Genomic DNA, 23164 nt, shown 5'->3' with positions numbered 1-23164 from the left:
TTTACCCAGACAGGGACTGAACCCAAATCCCTCACAGGGTCGGCAGCACTGTTACCCACTACACTTAACAACATGTAACTGTAACTGAACTGGCTCGTACGCAGCAGGAGGTGGACACAATGGGAAAGAGGTGGGGGGGGGGGGGAGTTTAACCACACTGTGAGCTACATAATCAGGGTCAGGATAAAGAGACATGCAGCCAACAGATGGAACACGGTGGAACTAGGAACACGGCGAGGACACCGGCGAGGCATTATAACACACTGAGAACATTAACATACAACGAATGACGGCAGACACGGGTGGAAATGGGGATGTGAGTTAACAGGGGAGGAACGAGGGCAATAAGGAGACAGATACTCAGACAATGAATCAAACAGAACAGAATACACACTACCAATAACGATCCAAACAAAATAGAACTCACAATCACAATACGAACAGAACTCACAATCACAATCACAATATGAACAGAACTCACAATCACAATCACAATATGAACAGAACTCACAATCACAATCACAATACGAACAGAACTGACAATCACAATCACAATACGAACAGAACTGACAATCACAATCACAATACGAACAGAACTGACAATCACAATCACAATACGAACAGAACTGACAATCACAATCACAATACGAACAGAACTGACAATCACAATCACAATATGAACAGAACTCACAATCACAATCACAATACGAACAGAACTGACAATCACAATCACAATACGAACAGAACTGACAATCACAATCACAATACGAACAGAACTGACAATCACAATCACAATACGAACAGAACTCACAATCACTATCACAATACAAACAATACTCACAATCACAATACAAACAGAACTGTTATGTTCATGCTGCTTTTTGTTTTAGCTAATTCACAAACTCTCACTGCTTAAATTAGTGTGTGTGTGTGTGTGTGTGTGTGTGTGTGTGTGTGTGTGTGTGTGTGTGTGTGTGTGTGTGTGTGTGTTAAGGATCTGTTTCAAATGAGAAACACCAAACTTGCTCCCTCTGTCTAAACACAAGTGAAAAGCTCAGGAACAGACTTGTAGTTTTCACACTTGCACTCACGTTCTCTGTCTGTGATCCGCTGGTACTGTCTAGGATCCCAGAGTAATTGATCTTTGGAGAGCTGCTGTAAATTGATGGATGTTTAATATGCTGTTACCTTGTGTTCTAGGTGATGAAGATGGAGACAAAAACATGACTGCAGCATCTAATGAGACTGACATCAGTAAAGGTGGGAAGTGTAGAGGTGTGTGTGTGTGTGTGTGTGTGTGTGTGTGTGTGTGTGTGTGTGTGTGTGTGTGTGTGTGTGTGTGTGTGCGCGGGGGAGTATGTGTGTGTGTTCATGTGTGTGTGTTCATGTGTGTGTGTGTAGGGGAGTATGTGTGTGTAGGTGTGTGTGGGTGTGTCAGGTGGCCTCGGAGTGTGTGCGGCTGTTCTTAGGAGTAGACATGCCATTTCCCAGACTCAGAATCGTAGTCCTCAGTGCCGGCAGTGTGCGGGGCTTCTGAGCGGTACACGGTGAGTCACCAGCTGGGGAAGGAGGCAGGGTGAACTCACACACTCTCCATCTGTGTAGACAGCGAACATCTGGGGAAAATACTGCCTTAGACTTTTGTTTCATGGTCAGAATCTAGCACAAAATGACACGTTTGGCTAAATAATGCAAACAACTTGATGTCTGCAGGTGTGTGTGTGTGTGTGTGTGTGTGAAATGTATGGTGCTCACTCTGGAAAAGACCTCACTTCTCCCACAGAAATGATTGGCCTCCCTGTTCCAGCGGATACCCTAATGCACACTATGAATACAGTTAATGTTCTGTGAATTCTCTATAGGGAGACAGAAAGACAATAAAACAGTGTGTGCAGCTGCCTGAACTCTACTGTAAACTTTCCATGTTAGAGTGTGCAGATCCGGGCCTTTCAGAAATCTCTATCCAGGTTTTAGTCCCTGTTCTTTAACCCCTGAACACTAACACTCTTGAATGTACAGTGCAGGGTTATTCCAAGATAACACTGTCGCAGTTCATAAGGCTTCAGAATGTGAAGTGCAAGGTTGTTCCAGGATTAAAGGCTTGGAAATGTGGGAATTTGCAGCGCAGAGTTGTTAGCCTTGGGAATTTAGAACATTCAGAAACGTTCTTAATAAGTGTGTCCTTCAGACAGATGGTTTTACGCCCTGAGAGTCTCTTGCTTTGAACCAAAATGTTTTGAACCTCCTTTACTTGAACAATGGATTTTTGTGGGCAGTCTGGCACTCGGTTCATCTGTAAGTAGGGAAAACCAAAACCAAACAGCAAGGACAAGTTTGTACACAAACTATACCGGAGCACTTACAGGGCACTACGCAACACTGACAAGAGGTTGTGTGACGCTCGAGAAACCAGAGCATCTGTGAGGGCATTTAAGAGAGGGTGCTAAGAGAGGCAATGCTAGAGAACGTTGTGTTGTCTGGATGTGCCAGCGAGCTTTACTGAAACTAGCAGTCAAACTCCAACAGTGAACAGTGGTAAAATACCATTAATTTCTTATTTCCAAACTAAACACTGATTCCAAGTTAGTGTTAGGGAGACAAAAGATTGACATCACAGTGAAAGCCATAACCTTGGCCAGAGGTCAGGCGAGGTCAGGTGCTGCTATAGGTCAAGACTGCCTGGCTCAAACTTGAAGTTCCAGTTCTCCGTACCAGTGGTCCTGGTCTGAGCTTTGAGCATGCCACTGCTCTCCAAACTTGGCACATGATGTCATCCTGGACCTTGCTTTGTGCACAGGGACACAGTCATGAGGAAACAGGGAAAGGGCCTTTCCCAAACAGGACCCAAACAGTACACAAACCAGTCCCCAAACAGGACCCAAACCAGTCCCCAAACAGGACCCAAACCAGTCCCCAAACAGTACACAAACCAGTCCCAAACAATCCACAAACAGTACCCAAACCAGTCCCCAAACAGGACCCAAACCAGTCCACAAACAGGACCCAAACCAGTCCCTAAACAGTACCCAAACAAGTCCCCAAACAATCCCCAAACAGTCCCTAAACCAGTCCATATGGCTGTTTATTCAGGAAGATGGTGTCTTTTATTCAGGAAGGTGGTGTTGTTTATTCAGGAAGGTGGTGTTCTCTGGGTATCAGCCAACCCCAGATTAATTCATCAGACTGCCAGACTGAATCGTGATGCATCACTCCAGAAGACCCGTTTCCACTGCTCCTGGAGTCCAGTGGCGGTGTGCTTTACACCACTGTGTGCTATACTTGGCATCCGCTACAGCGATGTGAGGCTTGTGCGCAGACACCCAGCTATGGAATCCCATGTGGTGATGCACCTGACACAGGTCTGGTGCTGACGTTGTTTCCTGAAGAACCTAGTGATGCAACACAGCTCAGCGTTCAGCAGCTCCTGCTGCTCCAGTCTGCACAGTCTGCTTCTTCGTTGGTGATGTTTTGGATCATGAACTGGATCGGGGAGAAGGTGGAAACCTGTGACGTCGCGTTTCTGAATCCTTCAGCTTCTCAATACATCTGACTCTACTGCCAGCAGTTGTCTGTGGTGATTGTGTGGCTACAGCTACACACTACAGTTTAATCACCTGCTTTCAGTGGGCATGGCCAAAGCACTTGAACTCCACAATTAGGAGGCGTGCCCACATTCTTTTATCCACATAGTATTAATCTTATATGTCAGCCTCTAAACCCTGGGTTGCTGTGGAAGTTGCCATGGAGGTTGCCATGGAGGTTGTTAGCTGAATTTCATCTGGAAGAGAGACCAGCATTTGGTACAATCACAGTATTTGTTTCTGCTCATTAAGTAATTGTTGGTAAGCATCTCTCTGACACTTGTACAAGTCTGTGTTGGCTATAATTTTGCATTCATATCATACCTGTGCATGGGACTCCTGTTTATTATGAACCAGTGAAGCCCTTGAGAAAATACGTACTTAATGAGTAAGTATGAATAAGTCTTGTTGTTGTAGTCTTGGTGAATGCACAGTAACAGAAGGGAAGAGGAACGCCCCTCTGAGCCCAGACTGCCCTGGGCCCAACCTCTAGCCTCGGCAACAGATTCCTATGGAAACGCTCAGTAGGCACCATGACGATCCACCCACACCTGCTCATCTCTAATAGTGCATTGTTAGATATTTTTCTCTCTCTCCCTCCCTCCCTCTCTCTCCCTCTCTGCATCTGTCCCTCTCTCCCTCTATATCTCTCCCTCTCTCTATTTCTCTCCCTCTCTCTCTGTCCATCTCCCTCGTTCTCTGTTTCCATCTACCTCTTCCTCTCTGCAGTTGAATTGAAATGCCAGAATGGGAATCCTCAAGATCAAATCCAAGCAGCTCAAACTGACAGCAGTGATTCCAAAGGTAACATTTCAGGAATAAAATTTATAAATAAAAATGAATTAAAAAGATGTATATAAAACCACTATCTATATGTCAAGTCTGTGTGCGTGTCTGAACTGTTAAAAAATACCCTGCCTAGCCAACAAAAGAGATGCCACTATTAAATCGACACATTTAGTTTTGATCGTGGAGCACAGTGCTCACTGTCCTGTTTCCACAACCTTATACAGTTTATTTCCATTCAAAGTAGCATTCGTTTTTTGTCTGAGATCTTGTATTGATGTCGGGAGAGTCAAACCATTTCGTAAAGTGTACTCCAACACATCGCAGACTTCCAGTGGGGTTAATGACTCTCTGGTGATCCGTTCATGGTGAAAATGATGCCTCGTGCTCCCTGAACCACTCACACTATTTGTGCTTGACGAATCTTGGCATCATTCTCCTGGAATTTGCTGGTGCCATCAAAAATTCCAATGGAGGGATAACCTGGTAGAAGGAGATTCTCAGCTGACTTCATTTTATTGCCACAGAAGATATTAATCACTGCAATAATTAATGATTTTTAAGGGAATTCAATTCATCTTAGGTATTTGATTAGACATCTCTTTGGTATTTAAACACTGCAGCAGGGCCAAACGGTCTTATGTAACTGGATTCCTGTCCCCGTTGTTTTGCTTACACCCATCAGGGTTGTAAACACAGTGTAGCCTGCAGCTTTTTCCAGTATTGATGAATAGAGCAGCCAGCATGTATCACTGGTGTATACTGGGTAGAGTGTCTTCACATGCTGGGGTAGGACACTGGTGTATACTGGGTAGGGAGCTTCACATGCTGGGGTAGGACACTGGTGTATACTGGGTAGGGAGCTTCACGTGCTGGGGTAGGACACTGGTGTATACTGGGTAGGGAGCTTCACATGCTGGGGTAGGACACTGGTGTATACTGGGTAGGGAGCTTCACATGCTGGGGTAGGACACTGGTGTATACTGGGTAGGGAGCTTCACGTGCTGGGGTAGGACACTGGTGTATACTGGGTAGGGAGCTTCACGTGCTGGGGTAGGACACTGGTGTATACTGGGTAGGGAGCTTCACGTGCTGGAGTAGGACACTGGTGTATACTGGGTAGGGAGCTTCACGTGCTGGAGTAGGACACTGATGTATACTGGGTAGGGAGCTTCACGTGCTGGGGTAGGACACTGGTGTATACTGGGTAGGGAGCTTCATGTGCTGGAGTAGGACACAACTAGAGAAGCTGGGGCAGGCTAGCAGTCGAGCTACCAGCTAACTGTCATTTTTGACTGAAAGGTGTTGATAGGGCAGAATTATTGTTAGCCCACCTCAAGCAACCATGGAGGGTAAGGAGTGTTTACAAGTGTTATTTGTTTGTTTGTAACTCCCTCTTTGTCATCTGCAAGCTCTTACGCCACACTACAACTGCCCCTCGTTCATGAATCTTGTAGGAGCTTTTGGAGAGATGATTAAACAAACTATGATCTGTGAAGTTATTTTCTGTCTGGATATTTCAGTGCAGTAACGTGGACATGGACACAGTAATGTGTACTGGTTCCTTACAGCACTGGGTTTGAGGTTTTGATCCATACCCGCTCTGTTGTACCTGCTTCACGTTCGGGGTGGTCGGTGATCTTTAGGGTTCTTTCATTTTGCTTCCAGGCCCAACAGTGACGTCCCACTCCGTGCACTCATCTGTGTGTGTCATAGGTGCTTATTTAGAAATGCCAGAGCAGCGTTTAGCCAGTAAAGATGTTTTAATCGCTTTGTTATTCTTTTGTAACATATTGTAACCCTGCTGTGTTGTTGGACTATTCTTCTTACATTTACGGCATTTGGCAGACGCCCTTATCCAGAGCGACTTACATTTTTATACAAGTGAGCAATTGAGTGTTAAGGGCCTTGCCTCAGTCATGGCCTCAGGTCTGGGAACCGAACCCACGACCCTCCGGTCACAAGACCAGTTCCCTAACCGCCAGGCCATGACTGCCTTCTTCCTGTTGAGGACAACTCCTTCCTGTTTACTTTTGTTTTTAACTGTTTTTCAGATGGGCCAACTGATAAGAGCGACCCAAGAAAGGCGTGAGATGACAATCAGCCTCATAGGTACACACACCGGCAAACTGTGTGAAGGCATAAATCCCCCCTCCCAAGTACCACAAAGTGGAGCCTCCCACAAACCCAGGAAGAAGAAGCCCCGCCCATTTACCCACCGTGCTCCTCCTTCCTCTTCTTTCTTCCTATCTTTCTTTCCTTTCGGTTGGGCTACCTTTTAATGACAAATATATATGAACACAGAGAAACATATCACAGATGATTGTAGAGGGTTATAAGATGTGGATAGGGGGCGCTATTTTACCTCATGGAATTGCTGCTTCATCGTTTTCTCTCTGCTTGGCCATTCTGGTGCTGGATTTCGACTGGTTTAAATGTATTAATACTAAAGGCTGTAGGGGCCCATGAAACATCCCTTGCCAAACCCTGCTTCTCATGGATTGCTATGTTAGAGCGTACCCGCTTTTGAATTTAGAACACAGCACCTGCGCATCAATGACAAATACAGATTTTTTTTCTCTCTTTTTTCAAGCGATGTCTCTGTATGAGCGATTATGTTTGCACCTGACTGTGTGTATGAATTGAACTCGGACAGCAACAGGCACGTTTTAGTTATCGGGCTGTACGCGATATTAATGTTGTGCGTTCTGAAATACGTTTTTCGTTAGGCAGATTCTGTATGTGCACAGTGTCTGACGTCCATGCCAGGTGTAGTGGAGTGTGATAGGACATACCAGAGCTTGTATGGGCTTCAATGAGCTCCTCAACCAGGTTTGTTTAAAGGGAATAAGGAGGGTGTAATATAGTTATCATCAGTGGGCTTTTTTCTATTCCTCAGGCACGGTTCAGGTTCAGATGCAGTTGTCATTAACTGCACTGTTCCGTCATTATGCTTCTGCACCCAGACGTGCTCACTTGCTTGCAGCGTTCGGCCGCATGCGGCTTGCCACGGCTTCCGCACCCATATATGCTTCATCAGTGTTGGTGTCCCAGGTTTGAATGGATGCCCCCCTCCTCCCCCCTCATTTGATTGGCTGTCCCAGGTTTGAGTGTACCCTCTCAGATTTGAGTGGGTGTTGCAGGTTTGAGAGGCTGTTCCAGGTTTGAGTGCATCCCCTACCCCATCACCCCCCAGATTTGATTGGCTGTCCCAGGTCTGAGTGGGTTCCCAGCATTCACTCTGCTCATGCCTGATAAAAAAAACAAGATGCCATCACTCGTGTGACATCGCTAATCTATTTGAAGTTTAACCGATTGATTTTCTCAGTGTTTTTCTCAGTGCATGACAGCAATTGTTTTCTTTGTTTTAAACCAGATGACTCTCTCACACTACCACTCACTATTTTCTACTAGATGCTCCCCATAGTCCAAAGATCTGCCTTATCTGGCCTGACACATACGATATAATCACAAAATGGTGGTGACAAAACATGAAAATGGTTGCTTTGAATGAACTAAATAATATATATAAGGTGATGAGTGATATATAAAAATCATTGTACGTTTTCTTGCGTTCAGAATCTTGGGTTGATAAAGTAAAAATATATATTTCATTCATTCTGTTAATTAGTCTTTTTTCATTGTGCCACGCTGATATAAAATGAAATTAGGCCTTCATGATTTGATGTTTGCTTTGCTATACAACTATGAATAAAGTTTTGAAAAGTTCTTTCCATGCCTGTGGTGTTTTTGTATAGTTTTGCTTGTGTAGTCGGGAGACTAGCCAGACACAATGTCCACTGTCTTAATGCACTCACCACCAGTCCCTCCTGGTCACACTAGCTCCATCTCTTTCAGTTCGGGTTTGTTCTGTATAGCAGTTTTCGCAGTAGAGAGCCATGAACCGCACGTACTCTGAATGAGCAATCCAAGGACAGGAGTGGCAGGATGGATCTCCCAGAACCGAGGTGGAAGCTGATCCATAGGAGAAGCCAGGAACCCTTCGTCAGTGCCAAGGTGCCGACTTAACATCCGTTTCTTCCGGTTCTTTCTTTGTTGCTGCTGGTGAGTCCTTGCGTATCTGCAGTTCAAAACAGAAGGTCCTCATCCAAGCGTTGAGCAGTCATAAGTTATGAATCAGTCGCACATCTGTTATTGCACATAAACAAAGACGCGCACTAAAAAACAGGCTGCTTCAACAGCCAGCCCTCCGCTGCACGCCGTGCACTGTGGAGCTATTTCTGAACGCTCCCGTCACGTGAAGCGATACTGGTGGGGCCGTGCGGCTGCGTTGGAAGACGCTCATTTGGCAAGTCTTTTTAGTTGTTTTAGTTTGTGAGTCTGATGTGCTCTCCCTGGGCCGGTTGGCGTGACAAACGAACGCTTGATTCATTTCGTCGGTGCATTGCTTCCACGAGGCCTAAAGTCAATACAGGGAGTCATAAAAAACACTTTCGGTTTCATTCAGTTTGTGGTGCCATCAGAACGTCATGCTAGCAACAATCCTCAGAATTGTGTATATAAAGTAGTTCTCTTTGTGATACGGACGCACCGAGCCTGGTTCTCACAGCTGAGATACCAGGACAGACCTCTCTGGGTGATGAAGATTCATCGTCCACTTCCACACTCTGATCTCTGCAGTACTGTCTTCTTTGGGAAATAGACGAGGAAGCCGAAGATTTGCAGGCTGCAACAACACACGACGGTTATCTCCAGCTAACGAAGGCAGTGTTTCTTAAAAGAAAGGACCCTGCAGAGAAGCCAGAAATGGAAAACTCCAAGATGGAGCCCATCCTGTTGTGGGTGGAGGTAGAGGCGCAGCCTGCACGGATGATATCTACATAAACGGCATTAAGAGAGATGGGTACATGTTAATGCATAACACAAATGAAAGGGAGATGCTAGTAACCGTGACAGAACACGAACATCTGTGCTCTTTGACTTCATCCATGTTGAAAAAGGCACAAAGGGGGTTTGCATGCGTGTTACCTAATGTTTATAGCCCAGTGAAATACGAGATCACGGCTGAATGCTTTAGAGTTCCTAAAGGTCTGGATTAACTTCACAAAAGTAAAATAGAAATGCAAATGTGCCACTATTAGATTTTGCTCATAATAGTTTCTGAAGGTTTGAGAGCTAGATCGAACTGATAAACAGCACTGACAGTTTTATGTAGCCCTATTTGCTCATTTTTAGCAAGGGATTGTTTGTGTTTGTGTTGTTTGTGTGTGTGTGTGTGTGTGTGTGTGTGTGTGTGTGTGTGTGTGTGTGTGTGTGTGTGTGTGTGTGTGTGTGTGTGTGTGTTTGTGTGTCACCATGGGAGAGGAATCGATTGCCTTCACACTCGAGTGCTCTACCACTCTCTTCATTTTTACTCCTCCTCTCTATCCTCTTCTTCCTCTTCTCCAACTGCTCCCCTCCTGTACTGTATCTCCCAACCTTGTAATCACTCGCACTCTCGCACTCTCTCACTCTCGCACTCTCTCACTCTCGCACTCTCTCATCAGCCTTTACTGAGCTTTCTTCTCTCAGGTCTCTCTCCTCTTCTCTGTGTAATGAAAATATCTTTGGTGAAAAATAAAACAACACTTTAGTGGATTAATGCCAGCACAAACAATAAATGCATGAAAAAGCTCAAATATAAATTCAGTTATGTGCCATTTTGCTAGCGTTTGTTTTTATTTATACTGTCTTTTCAAGCAGGCAGATGTCTACAGGGCAAAGCACAATTCCATTTATATGAGAGAGGATGAAATGAAAGAGGCAGAGGAATTGTGTAAATTGTAGTATGCTACTGCCCCCTACTGAATGTGTTGAAGCATAGCATGTTCTATGCTACTGCGGATTATGTATTTTTTCTGTCCCTGAATTCATTTTACCTCTGTTTGCAATATTCCACTATTGACACCCACCTACACAAAATACATTATGTGGAAAGCAGTCTGCTGTATATGAGTGCATCTACATCACCAGTACACAGGAGAGGTGAAGACCGAGAGCACGTGGAGGGGTGGAGTCACTGGTGTCGAGGTAAAATAATGTTATATAAACTCAATAGAGAAAAGCAAATTGATGCTTTGTTTAAAAAATACTCACAACAAACAAACATACAAGCATATGGAAAACCAAAACATCTCTTCTACCGAAGATCCATTAGTGTTTGGTGAACAATCTTATAACTTACATCTCAGAGAACTCTGGACCTGAAAGTGAAGAAGACTTAAGGTCTCACTAACCTGAAGACCAACCCAAAAACCAACCCAAAGGTCAACCCGAAGACCAACCTGAAGAATAACCCAAAGACCAACCCAAACATTAACCCGAAGACCAAACAACCAGTGAGATTCACTCCATCTGCTCTCACAAACCCCCCTCCATTACCTACGAGTCTACCCGCCCCTGCCACACTCCCACCTGCACTCCAGACCCTCCAGAAAGTTGCGATGTTGCGATTTGCAACTTCAACGCAACTTCAAGCAAACCCCGCGAATTCAGGGCGGTGTTGCAACTTCAGCCAATCACCGCAACTTTCCCGCAAATTTGACCAATCACTGATGTCGTCTTGATGTGACGTCGACAAACTCCCGCCTTACTTCCGTATATACGTTCAAGAGGAGCAGACTGAAAGCAGCATGAGCGACGAAAATAACGGCAAAAAGATCGGGAAAAGCAGTATCCCGGTACACTACATGAAAGCGGGGATAAACTGTCCAGATCCGACCCGCGAATTGATTATCTATGGCCCCCTGGATGATATTTAATTACTATTAGAACCGGCCCGCAGGCCACAGCCGCCCGATGGTGTTTTGCACGCACAAACACTACATTCCCCACAATGCAACGGTAGCCCGTGAAGTCACTGCAGCGCACACAAGCGGCGAGGGTCTGAGATAAAGTTTATAAGTTTAAACTTTAAACTGAGATAAAGTTTAAAGTCAGAGATAAAGTTTATTTATCTCTGATCCATATCTATGAGTTACTAGTTCGCTCTGGCGCCAACCACTGGCGATCGATCTCGATATAATACTTAATTTGTGTCCATTTTACAGGCCGCCCGGTAACAACTTACGTTCGCTAACCCCGCCCCCCCCCGTCAACAATTAACGTTCGCCACCCCCCCCCCCCCCCCCCCCCCAGGTTCAAATCTCACTCCAAGCGATCTTGAACCCTGAATAAATAGGTAAATAGATCATTAAAATGGACTACTAAATAGAGGAAACCATACAACATTTACTCCCTATTGTAATGTACTCACAAAAAAGCAAAAACACACCGCAACTTCCATCGCAATTTTTTTGAAAAACACCCGCAACATCAAACATTTTAGCCCGCAACAATCACAAAAAAGGCCCGCGAAATCCTGGTGGGACTGGCACTCCGTTACAGTATGGACCACCTCTTCTCAATACACACCTGTTCTGGACAGGTAACTGCAATGACTCTGTCCTTTCCATCCGCATTTGCCCCAAACTTCACATACGTGATGCTTTTATGGTTTTATGTCCCGTTATGTATGCTAAGTATGTAGATTATATTACTATTATTCAGAAGCAGGATACTGGTCCTTCATCAGCTGTGCAGACAAAGTGGTGTTTGTTTGTGTGTGTGTGTGTGTGTGTGTGTGTGTGTGTGTGTGTGTGTGTGTGTGTGTGTTTATTTAACTCATTTATTGATTGATTTGCTTATTTTCCTGAGATTTAGGGATGACAGCCCCAAGTGCTCTTGAGAATCGTGTCAACACTGGGACAAAATATTTCTTAACCAAACTGTTGAGTATGATTTGTAAAGAAACATAATATACTGGACTTTCCTTAAGATATTTTAAAGTAGGTTGGAGGGGAGCCAAGCCCACCTGAGAAACCTGAGTAGATAGGACGCAATTACAGCCTCCATGGAAGAGCCGAAACCAGCTGCACCCTGGGCGAGAATCAGCATGAAGCTGCCCGAGGGTGACCCACAACACCCGGACACACGGACGTAATTTGGGGGGGGTCCCACTTTTTTGTCCACCCCACTTTTTCAAAAGTCCCCCCCCCCAGTTTTTATGGTTAAAACCAAATATTTAAATAGTGACGATCCATGTCCCCCCCATTTTTTATTACAAAATGACGTCCATACCCACACAGAACACATGTGCCTGACCCACACCACCCGGACAGAACACGTGTGCCTGAGCCACACCACCCGGACAGAACACGTGTGCCTGACCCACACCACCCGGACAGAACACGTGTGCCTGACCCACACCACCCGGACAGAACACGTGTGCATGACCCACATCACCCGGACAGAACACGTGTGCATGACCCACATCACCCGTACAGAACACGTGTGCATGACCCACATCACCCGGACAGAACACGTGTACCTGACCCACATCACCCGGACAGAACACGTGTGCCTGACCCACATCACCCGTACAGAACACGTGTGCATGACCCACATCACCCGTACAGAACACGTGTACCTGACCCACATCACCCGGACAGAACACGTGTACCTGACCCACATCACCCGTCTTTGCGTTTGGCGAGGTGTTGTTTGCGCTCTGCACTGATGACGAAACGCGTAACGTCTGCACAGTTGCGCAATAACTCCATAAACATTTAGCTTTCTAAAATTTAATCCATAAATCCATTTCGTGTTTCCATGTTTTTTTTAACAACTAAAGATGGTCATTTTACCTCACAATCTAAATGAATAATAATTAACAATCGTCCGTGCTGAACGCCTGTCGTAGTTCGTACTCGCGTACCTGGCTCGTGCGGCCGCGCCTTCACGCGCCAACAACACTTAACTTGAGCGGAAACTCGAGTTGAGTTCAGTTGAGTTCAGTCGAGTTGGGCTTTCCGTGTCTGAGCCGGCCTGTCCTCCTTTTTTGTACTCTTGGGCTGCGAGAGCCTGAAATAATGGACGAACAAGGACTGACGGATCAAGCCGCGGCTGCTGCTTGTAAGGAGGGGCACGCGATCACCAAGGTATGGTCGCGCGACGCTCGCGGAGCGGCTAGTTAGCTGTAAGCTAATCCGCCCACCGTCTCAAGAGATGTAGCTTTAGCTTAGCTTAGTTTAGCTTAGCTGTCTTTCCCGGTTCACCTACCAGTAATGTCACTGCGTGTAAGTGTCACGGCTAGACAGACAGATAGACATGTACCAGATACGTTTTGGCGGTTATATGTGTAATTTGGTGTGCGGTTTGGCCCGTTTGTGAGTGTTTTCCGCACTTTGGGCCGTTGGCTCGCCACTCCTTTCCCGCCTCTCTCGCTAGCGCGTGAGCTAACGGGCCGTGCCGACAGGCTGCCCGCCGGTGTCTGTGGTGCCGTGTTTGGGTTGTGCTGAGTCATGCGATGGCGAACTTACTAGAATAAACGGGGTGGGTTTGGGTGGTGACGCGTTAGCTAGGGACTAGTTGGTTAACTAACCGGCTGTGTTGCCCGGCTGGGTTCCGAGACCCACCCGGCTGGGTTCGGAGACCCTGACCCGTCACAGCGGCCCGGACTGCCCTCAGCTCCCCGCTACAAACACTGTGTTCAAAATCATAATCTCAGTCAAGTTTATGAGAAGTTCTGTGGTTTTGCTTCATGCGTTCTGACACACTCAGACTTGTTTTAAAGGACTTTATTGTGCTGTAAGGTTCACCATCTTAATCAGTGCTGTCCGCTAATAAACCGGTTCTTCTTGATTAGGTTAACAATCTAGATGATGTTACAGGAGGTGTGTGTGTGTCACGACAGGGATGTGGAGCCTTGAATGAAGGAATAAAGCAGTAAACTAAACTACAGTTTTATTAACTGGTTGATCTGGCTGCTTCTGCTTTGGTGTAGGACTTCATGATGCAGCAGACCATGCTGAGGGTGAAGGATCCGGTGAAATCTCTGGACTTCTACACCCGCATACTTGGGATGACGTGAGTATGTGCCCTCCTCCGAGGTGGCTGCGGTGCTGAGGGACGTGTGGACGTTGTGTTGGCGTCATCACAGGCTGTCGGTGCTGTGGAATGTCGCCAGTCTTCCCAGTCTGCGCTCTGGTGTTCAGATTCCTGTCATTTGTTGTGGGTTTTGCTACTGGAGTGCACAATACACGGGTGTCAAATTAAGCTGGTAGTATTGCAAACAGTATTTACAGTGTTTGTGATTTAGTCTGTAAATGGAAAGTTGAAACTTGAATATGTATGAATGCTGAACAAACTTGCTTTGCAGATGAAATAATCACATAGTGTGCAGATATTTTGGTTATACTTAACGCTTTCAGTCTTTCTAGCAAGCTCAGTGGAACCTGTTCCGTTGGATGTGGCATCAGTTTGAGTGACAGCTGTGCATAAGTATTAGAAAGCTATTGTTAAGATATTTTGGTGAAAGGCTTGTGGGGTTGTTTTTTTATTAAGATAAAAGCCTTTCAAATCCTTGCTGCCAGTCAGAAAATCCCTGATCTCGAATGACATGTAACGGAGATCTCTCTCCCTCTGTTTCTCTCTCTCTCTCCCTCTGTCTCTCTTTCTTTCCTCCAGCCTATTGCAGAAATTTGATTTCCCCTCCATGCGCTTCTCCCTCTACTTCCTGGGTTATGAAGATAAGAAGGAAGTTCCCACTGAGGTCAAGGAGAGGACAGCATGGACCTTCTCCCGCAGAGCCACCATCGAGCTCACACAGTGAGCACACACACACACACATACACATACCTGAAGAGGAAGCCACCCGTGTACTGCAGACCTGTTGGCTGGGATATTGCACCACCCTCGGGGGCAGGTGTTCACATTTTTGGCTGTACATGTATCCACTACGGTCCAGTTCTGCTGGCAAACGATTTACGCTTTTGGAGAAGTGTGTAACGAGTAGACGTGTGTTCCCGCCTGTTCCCCTAACAAAGATGCCCCCTTCTCTGGTATTTCTTCTTTGTCGCCAGTAACTGGGGTTCGGAGACAGATGACAGCCAGTCCTATCACAACGGGAACTCTGATCCCCGAGGTTTTGGTGAGTACTTGTGAACCAAAAGCTCGTCCACCAAAAGCTTGAGCTCTCTCTGCTGCACACACACTCGTATGGTGAAGAGCTTGGCGTGGCTTTGCTCAAGTGTGTGAGCACTTCAAACCAACCCGGAGATGCAGTATCCTTCTGACCTACTCTGCAGCGGTGGTGTTGTGGTTAAAAAGTTGAGATTTCATCTAAAATCTAATTCTTCTAAAATCTCGGTGGAACAGCTATTCTGGTATTAATTACTAGTGTCCATCGTAATTACAGTGAACCCAAGAAATTGAGTTGTGTGACTAGTACCTTGAGAAGCTCTCAGCAGTTCAGCCTGTGGACCCATATTATAACGCCCATTAGAAGTGTGGCTGACATTCTGGTCTGTGAATGTTACACTGGGGCCCTTGGCAAGCTCGGGAGCTGTTTATAAATGGTGTGTGTGACGTGTTTTTTAGGCCACATAGGAATCGCCGTACCAGATGTTTATGCCGCTTGTAAGCTGTTTCAAGAGCAGGGCGTGACCTTTGTGAAGAAGCCAGATGATGGTGAGGCCTCTTCTCCTGCAGCACGGTCCAGATCCGTCTGTGTTGGCCTGTTTGGGCATCGTCTGTCCTAAGTGCACACGCAGGGTTTCTGAGCTTTGCATGTCTTTGGCGAACAGCACGTGTGTCTTCATACCGCAAGGCATAAGTTCATATCTATGAAGTGAAGTCCCTGTTCCTCCACACACAGAAGTTGCACCATTCTGTTAACTTGCTTTATTTTAGACAGTAAACAAATTGTATTATTTAGCTTTTTTATTATTTAAAAGGTTTGTTTAGATAAAGTCAGATGTCCTGCTGTTCAGGTTTTTGTATTCATTGTTTTTCTTGTCTTTCCGTCACCGTCCCAGGAAAAATGAAGGGTCTCGCCTTTATTCAGGATCCTGACGGCTACTGGATCGAGATTCTTAGCCCCAACAACATGGTGTCCATCACCTCATAAAGAAGCACACACAGAAGATCAGACGTGCTGGAGGGCGACTGACACAAGTGTTACGCTTCAGTAGTCTCACTCAGACGCTCCCGTGCGTGAGAGAGCGAACGATTGGCGACACCATTACGAACTGCTTCGGTCGCTCTGTAGCTAAGGCATCGGATCTGAACCACCGGACTTTAAGATCGTCACAAATTGGACGTTAATTATGAAAGCCTCTTAACTGCCCCACCCTGCAGGTGTGACCTTGTTTGGAACATACCCCACTTTAACCCTGTTCTATCATCATTGGCTCTTCACATTATGGGACAGAGCAATTGGTAGTTTCCCTTCCCCCCCATGATGTAATGTATGGCCCTCCTGTTCATATTGTAACTACTGTATCAATACTAGCTGTGGTCAATAAAGCAAAACGCTGCTTGTGACATTTTATTGTGGTAATGTGACCGATGGGCAGTGGATTTACAAGTCCTTTTCTGGTGAAGTTTGATGTTTGTTTATACTCGGTATCAATACTTCAGAAATACTCTGCAGTCCTTTCCCTTCAGAGCTTCAAAAAGCTTCAGTAAACGTGAAGACGACGGGAAGATGGAGACCGCTGCACGTCCATCTCACCTCGTTCATTTCTTCATCAAAGCTTTGGCAGTAAAGGGGAACGTTCATCATGCCACTTTGGAACTGATGAGTCAAAGCAGTCACGTTACAAAATGAACTTAGACATACAATAGGCCACGTCACAGGCGCTGATCTATAGTGAGCTTGTGTGTGTTTAAGAAAAAGGTATTGTTTTTCTTGGAGAGTAGTCTTCTAGTCAAAGATTTGATACAAAAAGTCCACAGGCAACAGGATTTAACCTTGTGTTTGTTTAACTAAGTACACAGCAGTGTATAGTAAACTACAAATAAGAGTGGTATTGTGCTAATCCAGTTATACCAGAAGACATGTTTCAATGTATATGCAGGTGTGTGTGTTTCCAACCTTTCATTGGTACGGTGGATGAAGACGAAACATCCTCACTGTTGGAGAAAGCGCACAGATCGGAAATATCTGTTACATGGATAAATATGGCGGATCTTGAAATTAATTTCTTTTGTTTTATTATGATACAAAATGTGTGGGATATGTCATGATGTTTTTACAGTTAATGTTAGGAAATGATGGGATTGTCCTCCAAATCGTATTATTTTGAAAAATATTCATGAGAACATTACATGTTGGGCCAAAAGATATAATTCAAAGAAAGCATAGGTTCTCTGCTGGGAGTTCTCCCACAGCATAAGGACCATTTCAACAAATGCGCCGGCCCTGAAGGAATTGCTACAGATCTAAATTCTTTTTTTCAAAAGTTATAGAAACATTAGACTGTGTGAGGTATTTGTCATAAAAATAGTTTGCCTTGTCTTCTGAAAAGATCCATCACATAAATAATATCCAACTGTGTGAAAAGGGGGGCTTGTTTATGGCGATGTCTTTATTCCAGAATGTTCTTTTGGAATAGTTTTAGGTGTTCTGTGAGTCAGAGCTTCCAATCAAATATAGGTTGCTCATGACATTTAGATTCTAAACCCTAACCCTAAAGCTCATCCCTAGAACACCAACCCTAAAACCCTAACTCTTAAAAGCTAGTAGGTATTGCTCATGAAATTTATAGACTAAGCTATTTTATAGATAATTTTACTGCATTGTTGAGGGGGTAGTATGAATTGATGGTGTCAATTCCAGGTTCAGAGATTAAAAGTCCTCACCAGGATTTTGCTCAAGCTTGCTAGATTATCTAATTAGCAATCCTGGTAAAATTAGTGGAATCAACAATCCATAAGCCTGAACAAAATCCTGGTGAGGACTTTTAATCTCTGCTCCTGGAATTGACACCTCTATTATGAATATAAACATTCATGAGTGAAAACTAGTGTTAGCTATGCTAATGTTGTTGATAACCTACAGTTTGGAGGTGATCACTATTCTGTTATAAATCTGTGATTTCTTAGTAAAGTCTCAAGGCAAGTTACTAGGCAAACCACAGTCACCCCTAAATTACCTTGATTTTGAAGTCTACCATGTTCCAAACGTGTAAGAAATCACATAAGTCGTGGTGATCAGCGCCCCCTATCGGTTACTGCAAGTTCCAAGCGTGTCTGCACATGCAGGACTCTGGCTGAACTAAGCATTACGCTCTCGGCTGAGGCTGACCACCTATATACAGTAATTAGTATATTTCATGACTTCTCTGACTCCAGAGCGCCCTCTGGTGTTCGTGTGGAGAAGCTTCTCTGTGCCAAACGACAGCGAGTTTGTCCAAGTGCTGCGCTCTACCCACACAGGAAGTGATGTCCTCAGGTACGCTCAGTTAGCCGACATGCTGAACGTGGTCCATTTATCGGTCTGGCCTCCTCGACCCCGAGCACCTGTTGCTGTAGAAACGCCCTGCACAGCATGAACAGCACATGCTACGACAGATTCAAACCTTTCCTCCAGCTCTATGTAGTCTGAGTACTCAGAGTTTGTGTGTGTACACCATGTTGCCTAGTGTAGTCATTCTCTAAGCCAGAATCAGAGTTTATATTCATTTTTGTTTGTATTAGGCCTGTATTGATGTAACATTTCTGCGGTGGTCTCAAAGGAACTGCATAGTTTTTTTACATCTAAAAATATACAAAACCACACCAGCAGTTCTCTGAATCACATGCATCCAGTAGATTTACTTTTTTTTTTAACATGCAAAACAACTGAACTAGCTTGTTTATGATGCAGTGGATGAGACATTGCAAAGACGGGGGGGGGGGTTGTTACTCAGAGCGCCGCACAAATACACCCTCGACATCATCCAATATGGTTATATACACTTTCATGAATATACAAGTACAAACTAGCAAAACATGTCTGTGTATTGCTCAGGGAGCACTGCACATCAGTTTAAATAAGTCACTTTTGCGGATTCTTGTGTGGAGAGTCTGTCTGCTTATACACAAATGAGGCCTGCTTCAGGTTCATTTATATGTGTGTTGCTTTGTACCCAGCAGTCTCAAGTCTATTTTGTTTTATTTTATGTCTGCCAAAATGCCACTGAGTAAAAACCGACTGCCTGAGGCGACATCATGAATGTTGCTGTTGAATGTTGTTTATAATACAGCAAACTAGTGCAAGTAAACAGCTACTTTAGCTGTGAAAAAACACACCTTGGGTTTGTCACTATATAGCCTGAGGTAAACCATTTCAGTGACAGCCAGCACATTGCACGTGTACTGTGTGAGGACAGGTGAATGGAGGTGTTTGTTAGGACATGGCCTCACCTGTGTGTTCCGCTGTAGACTGTGACTGAGAGTTCCTACAACGAGAGCTCCGCCTCCCAGCAGGGGGCGTGACAGTGGGCTGGTTGACGGGGACCATCAAGTGCCATCCTTTCTCTGAACCTTGACACATTGACATTCCTTCTGGATCCAAATTTCTCCCAAATTTACTCCTCACCCACCAAACGTCTCGCTGTCATGCAACAGGTGGGGTATTTACATGCACTGAAGTATGTAAATGTAACCAAACCATGTTCCTAGACCGTACATCTCTCCTAGACCGTACATCTCTCCTAGACCGTACATCTCTCCTAGACCGTACATCTCTCCTAGACCGTACATCTCTCCTAGACCGTACATCTCTCCTAGACCGTACATCTCTCCTAGACCGTACATCTCTCCTAGACCGTACATCTCTCCTAGACCGTACATCTCTCCTAGACCGTACATCTCTCCTAGACCGTACATCTCTCCTAGACCTCGTGTGATTTGAAGCATCGGCAGCATAGAGCATGTCGTAACTTAAATGTTTACTGCCTATCTAAAACTAGTTAGATAACAAAAACTTGTCCAGTTTTTACACGAACATCTCTGTGGCAGCTAACAAGATTCAAATCACGCTACAACTGAAGATAAAGTAGCGTGAATCCGAGGTTGTAGTAGTGGAAAACATCACCCAGTCGGAATCACGTTTCATTTGCCCAGTGTGGCCCGTGTAGCAATAGAGCAAACCCGACTACGCCACCTGGGGAATTTCACCCCAGGACATACATTAACCTAAGCCAATAAAGGCATCTAGGCACACAGGTAAACCTGAATTAAATGTTCAGAGATGTGGATTGAGGTAATCAAAGGTTTATTCACAACCCATCCATGAAATCACTTCATTTATTAATATATATAAAAAAAAAAAAAAAAAAAATAAAAAAAAAAAACACAAAACAAAACAATGCAGAACACAAATAGTAAAGAAATACAGGGGCTCCAACGAACTGGCCTACCGGCCGTGGGTGTCCAAGAACTAGTGGCCTAGCCCTGTCTATATTCTAAAGTCTCCAACACACACGCAAAAGTGCAATGCACGTGAACTCACCACCGCAAGTAAGGTGCCAAACCACAAGTGAATGGACATCCAGATGTCCTACAAAAAGGAGACACGGTTAGGATATGCAATTGCTCCGACCTCTAGACCCACAGTCAATATTTTCCAGAAAACAAACAAAAAATGCTTTAAAAACAATACCACTCTAAACCAGAAACTGCTGCCAAAGTAAACCATAAATCGGTTAAATAGAACACATGAAACCATCAGTTAATAATTAAATGAAAAATATAATCACGTCAAGTACAGCAAAACAACCAATAAACGAATTACACAACACGATACAAAAATAGAAAACCAAAATAGGAAAAGAACCTAAGCGGCGTATCCAACGCAGCCAAAACCAAACGAACAAAAACAAAGCACAAAACAAAGCAAAACAAAACAGTAGCGACTCCAATTTCACTAGGTAGGTATTAAAATATTTCATTAAAACACTAATTGAGGAATAGCTGCGTCCAGGCCCGTTCCAAAAGCAACCCGGACCCGTCACTGACGACGCTCACTGGTGCTGCTCCAGCACAACCGGGTTAAAGTAATAAGCCGCCGTGAAGCCACAACAAAGGGCTACAATGTAAAAGCCGTTTTAGGGAGCTTTGCTCTAATGGGCCGTCAACACAGAGTGGATAATAGAAGCTTGCATGAACCAGCCCACCAGCACAGGGACATTACCCATCAATATAAAACCCCAACCCCAAGCAACCTACCCGTTCAATGACTCAGCCCAGTCACAGCAGACCACAACAGAGTGAGGATATTGCCTACCTGCAGCACCACCATTCGTGTGTGTATATATGCTAGAGCCAACACCCACTCTTAATTGGACACACCTGGCGATCACGTAAAGGGCGGGGGGGGGGGGGGGGGTAGAAACACCTCACACCTCACACTGACTACAGTTGCCGTCACGACTCGCAACCCACTCGTAGCCCATCACAGGCTTCCCCTGTTACACCAGCATGTGTACAAACAAGAAATTGTTCTTGGTTAGAGTATCTAAAACCGCACGGTTGATTAAACACAGGACTACAAGAGAAATATATATTTATATAACTGTTAGCAATATTTGTAACATATTGGCTCTGTATTCATTCACTGATTCGCCACCAGATCAGTTCTTAAAATAACTTTTGCCTTTGAAATGTACATGTTAGTGTATTTGTCCACCAGATGGAGCACGACGACAAGCAGCTGAGAGTCCTTCGGCCTTCAATATGAATCGATGCGTCTGTTTCGGTGATACCGAAAATTACATACAGTATCTACAAGAACTGAACTCAAGAATGCATTGAACAAAACTCTAAAATCAATAACGGGAGCGACCTAAACTTTATCAACGCACTTTGCGTTCAGTGTTGTTGTGTTTCTGTGGTAAAGTTGCCTTCAGCTGGCTGATCAGATTGCCAGAATCATTTTAGTTTAGCGGTTTCTTCAGACATGTTGAGTACAGACAGACTTTCCCGCGTCGCAGTGATCATAAACAGTGATGATTTACATCCGATGCACCTCAGAATAACGTGTGTGACTTCTTAAATGTGCGTTCGACATTTAAAAAGTGCTTCAACACGTGTGTTTCTGACGTTTATATTGTTTCCCAAATCTCCCCCCGTTCAGTGCGAACTGCTCCTATACACCATACATTCATCTCCTCCGTCGCAATTGCCATAATTAATATTTATATTTATATTTTATATTATGGTCTCTGGTCCACCTACTCGTCCCCCCGACTAACACCAACTCTCCAGTTCACGGTTTCAGGAACAGAGATGTGCATGGGGAGAAACGGGCTGCTGCTACTGACTGTGCGGGCTGCTGCTTGCTGTCAAGTAGTTTGCAGTTGGTGTTCCTTTGATCTGCACAGTGAGCGACGTTCCCGGAGCGCGTGCATTCTGACGCGTGGCACGTGCCTACGAAGAAACCACGTGGGTGCCGTTGGCACGCGCTAGTCACCGCTGCAGACCACAGCAGCCAACGTGCACAACGATTCTGGTTTCAAACGTATTATACGTCCTATTCGTTTTTGAGAAGTATGTATTTTGTTGCCCAAGTGCACACAACAAATCTATTTAACACTTATAAACATGACTCTATAAATCACAACAACCAGTGCCAGTTATGGGGTGTACACGTCCCTTTAATATTCAACAAGCAAAAACAAAATGTTAAAGTGGAACCTCTAACTGCTTTTTGCATGCATATATAGTACATTTTCATGGTAGAATATATTCATGGCAAAGTTAAATGGATCAGCAACTCATGAGTTCTACGCTAACTGAATGTGGAACCCTGCACAGAAAACGCTTTCGGAATAAGAAAAGATCCGATTATTTCAAGGGCGTGACGGGTCTCTTTATTTACTGTGTGAAGTAGAAAACATGTGATCCTCAATTCAAATTTGTGACCAACAAAATATTTCCCGACTCAGTATGTCTAGTGGTGTAGGCTATTATACGCATTTTATAGAGCGACA

The 23164-nt window shown here is 44.8% G+C and overlaps 2 protein-coding genes and 2 long non-coding RNA genes across 8 annotated transcripts in view; 2 read left to right on the top strand and 2 right to left on the bottom strand.

Moving 5' to 3' along the window:
• LOC143499435 (uncharacterized) overlaps positions 1-8096 on the top strand; it is a 51589-nt gene extending 43493 nt beyond the window's left edge. For all 3 annotated transcript variants that reach the window (XM_076994081.1, XM_076994082.1, XM_076994080.1), the window contains 3 exons: positions 1201-1260; positions 4311-4385; positions 6422-8096. In XM_076994081.1, the coding sequence (XP_076850196.1) occupies positions 1201-1260; positions 4311-4385; positions 6422-6459 (173 nt within the window). In that variant the 3' untranslated portion in view covers positions 6460-8096. The remainder of the gene's footprint in view (positions 1-1200; positions 1261-4310; positions 4386-6421) is intronic.
• Positions 6966-13263, bottom strand: LOC143499439 (uncharacterized). The gene is made up of 2 exons (XR_013126076.1): positions 13123-13263; positions 6966-9204 (listed from the first exon to the last, which is right to left on the bottom strand). It is a non-coding gene; the product is annotated as an uncharacterized LOC143499439 (long non-coding RNA).
• Positions 13136-16735, top strand: LOC143499437 (lactoylglutathione lyase-like). Of its 2 annotated transcripts, none has more exons than XM_076994088.1 (6): positions 13136-13345; positions 14191-14273; positions 14874-15014; positions 15269-15336; positions 15786-15875; positions 16223-16735. In XM_076994088.1, exons 1-6 carry the CDS (start codon positions 13277-13279, stop codon positions 16312-16314), a joined length of 543 nt encoding a protein of 180 aa, XP_076850203.1. In that variant the 5' UTR covers positions 13136-13276; the 3' UTR covers positions 16315-16735. The 2 variants fall into 2 exon arrangements, with proteins under 2 accessions (XP_076850203.1, XP_076850204.1); XM_076994089.1 differs by lacking the exon at positions 13136-13345 and adding an exon at positions 13410-13483.
• Positions 16223-21470, bottom strand: LOC143499438 (uncharacterized). 2 transcript variants are annotated; one of them, XR_013126074.1, is made up of 6 exons: positions 21402-21470; positions 20686-20733; positions 19596-19785; positions 18623-18729; positions 17284-17321; positions 16223-16983 (listed from the first exon to the last, which is right to left on the bottom strand). It is a non-coding gene; the product is annotated as an uncharacterized LOC143499438 (long non-coding RNA). The 2 variants fall into 2 exon arrangements; XR_013126075.1 differs by having other exon boundaries at positions 19596-19715; positions 21402-21453.
• Between the last annotated feature and the right edge of the window lie 1694 nt (positions 21471-23164).

This window comes from Brachyhypopomus gauderio, unplaced genomic scaffold (genome assembly GCF_052324685.1).
Source record: "Brachyhypopomus gauderio isolate BG-103 unplaced genomic scaffold, BGAUD_0.2 sc134, whole genome shotgun sequence".
In the NCBI taxonomy this organism is placed as follows: Eukaryota; Metazoa; Chordata; class Actinopteri; order Gymnotiformes; family Hypopomidae; genus Brachyhypopomus; species Brachyhypopomus gauderio.
This window is presented reverse-complemented; position numbering and strand designations above follow the sequence as displayed.

Excerpts from the sequence above, each read along its gene's own strand:
- LOC143499437 (XM_076994088.1), top strand. The coding sequence starts at position 13,277 with ATGGACGAACAAGGACTGACGGATCAAGCCGCGGCTGCTGCTTGTAAG. Across the intron at positions 14,274-14,873 it reads ACCCGCATACTTGGGATGAC|CCTATTGCAGAAATTTGATT; the intron begins GTGAGTATGTGC and ends TCTTTCCTCCAG. Across the intron at positions 15,337-15,785 it reads CTCTGATCCCCGAGGTTTTG|GCCACATAGGAATCGCCGTA; the intron begins GTGAGTACTTGT and ends CGTGTTTTTTAG.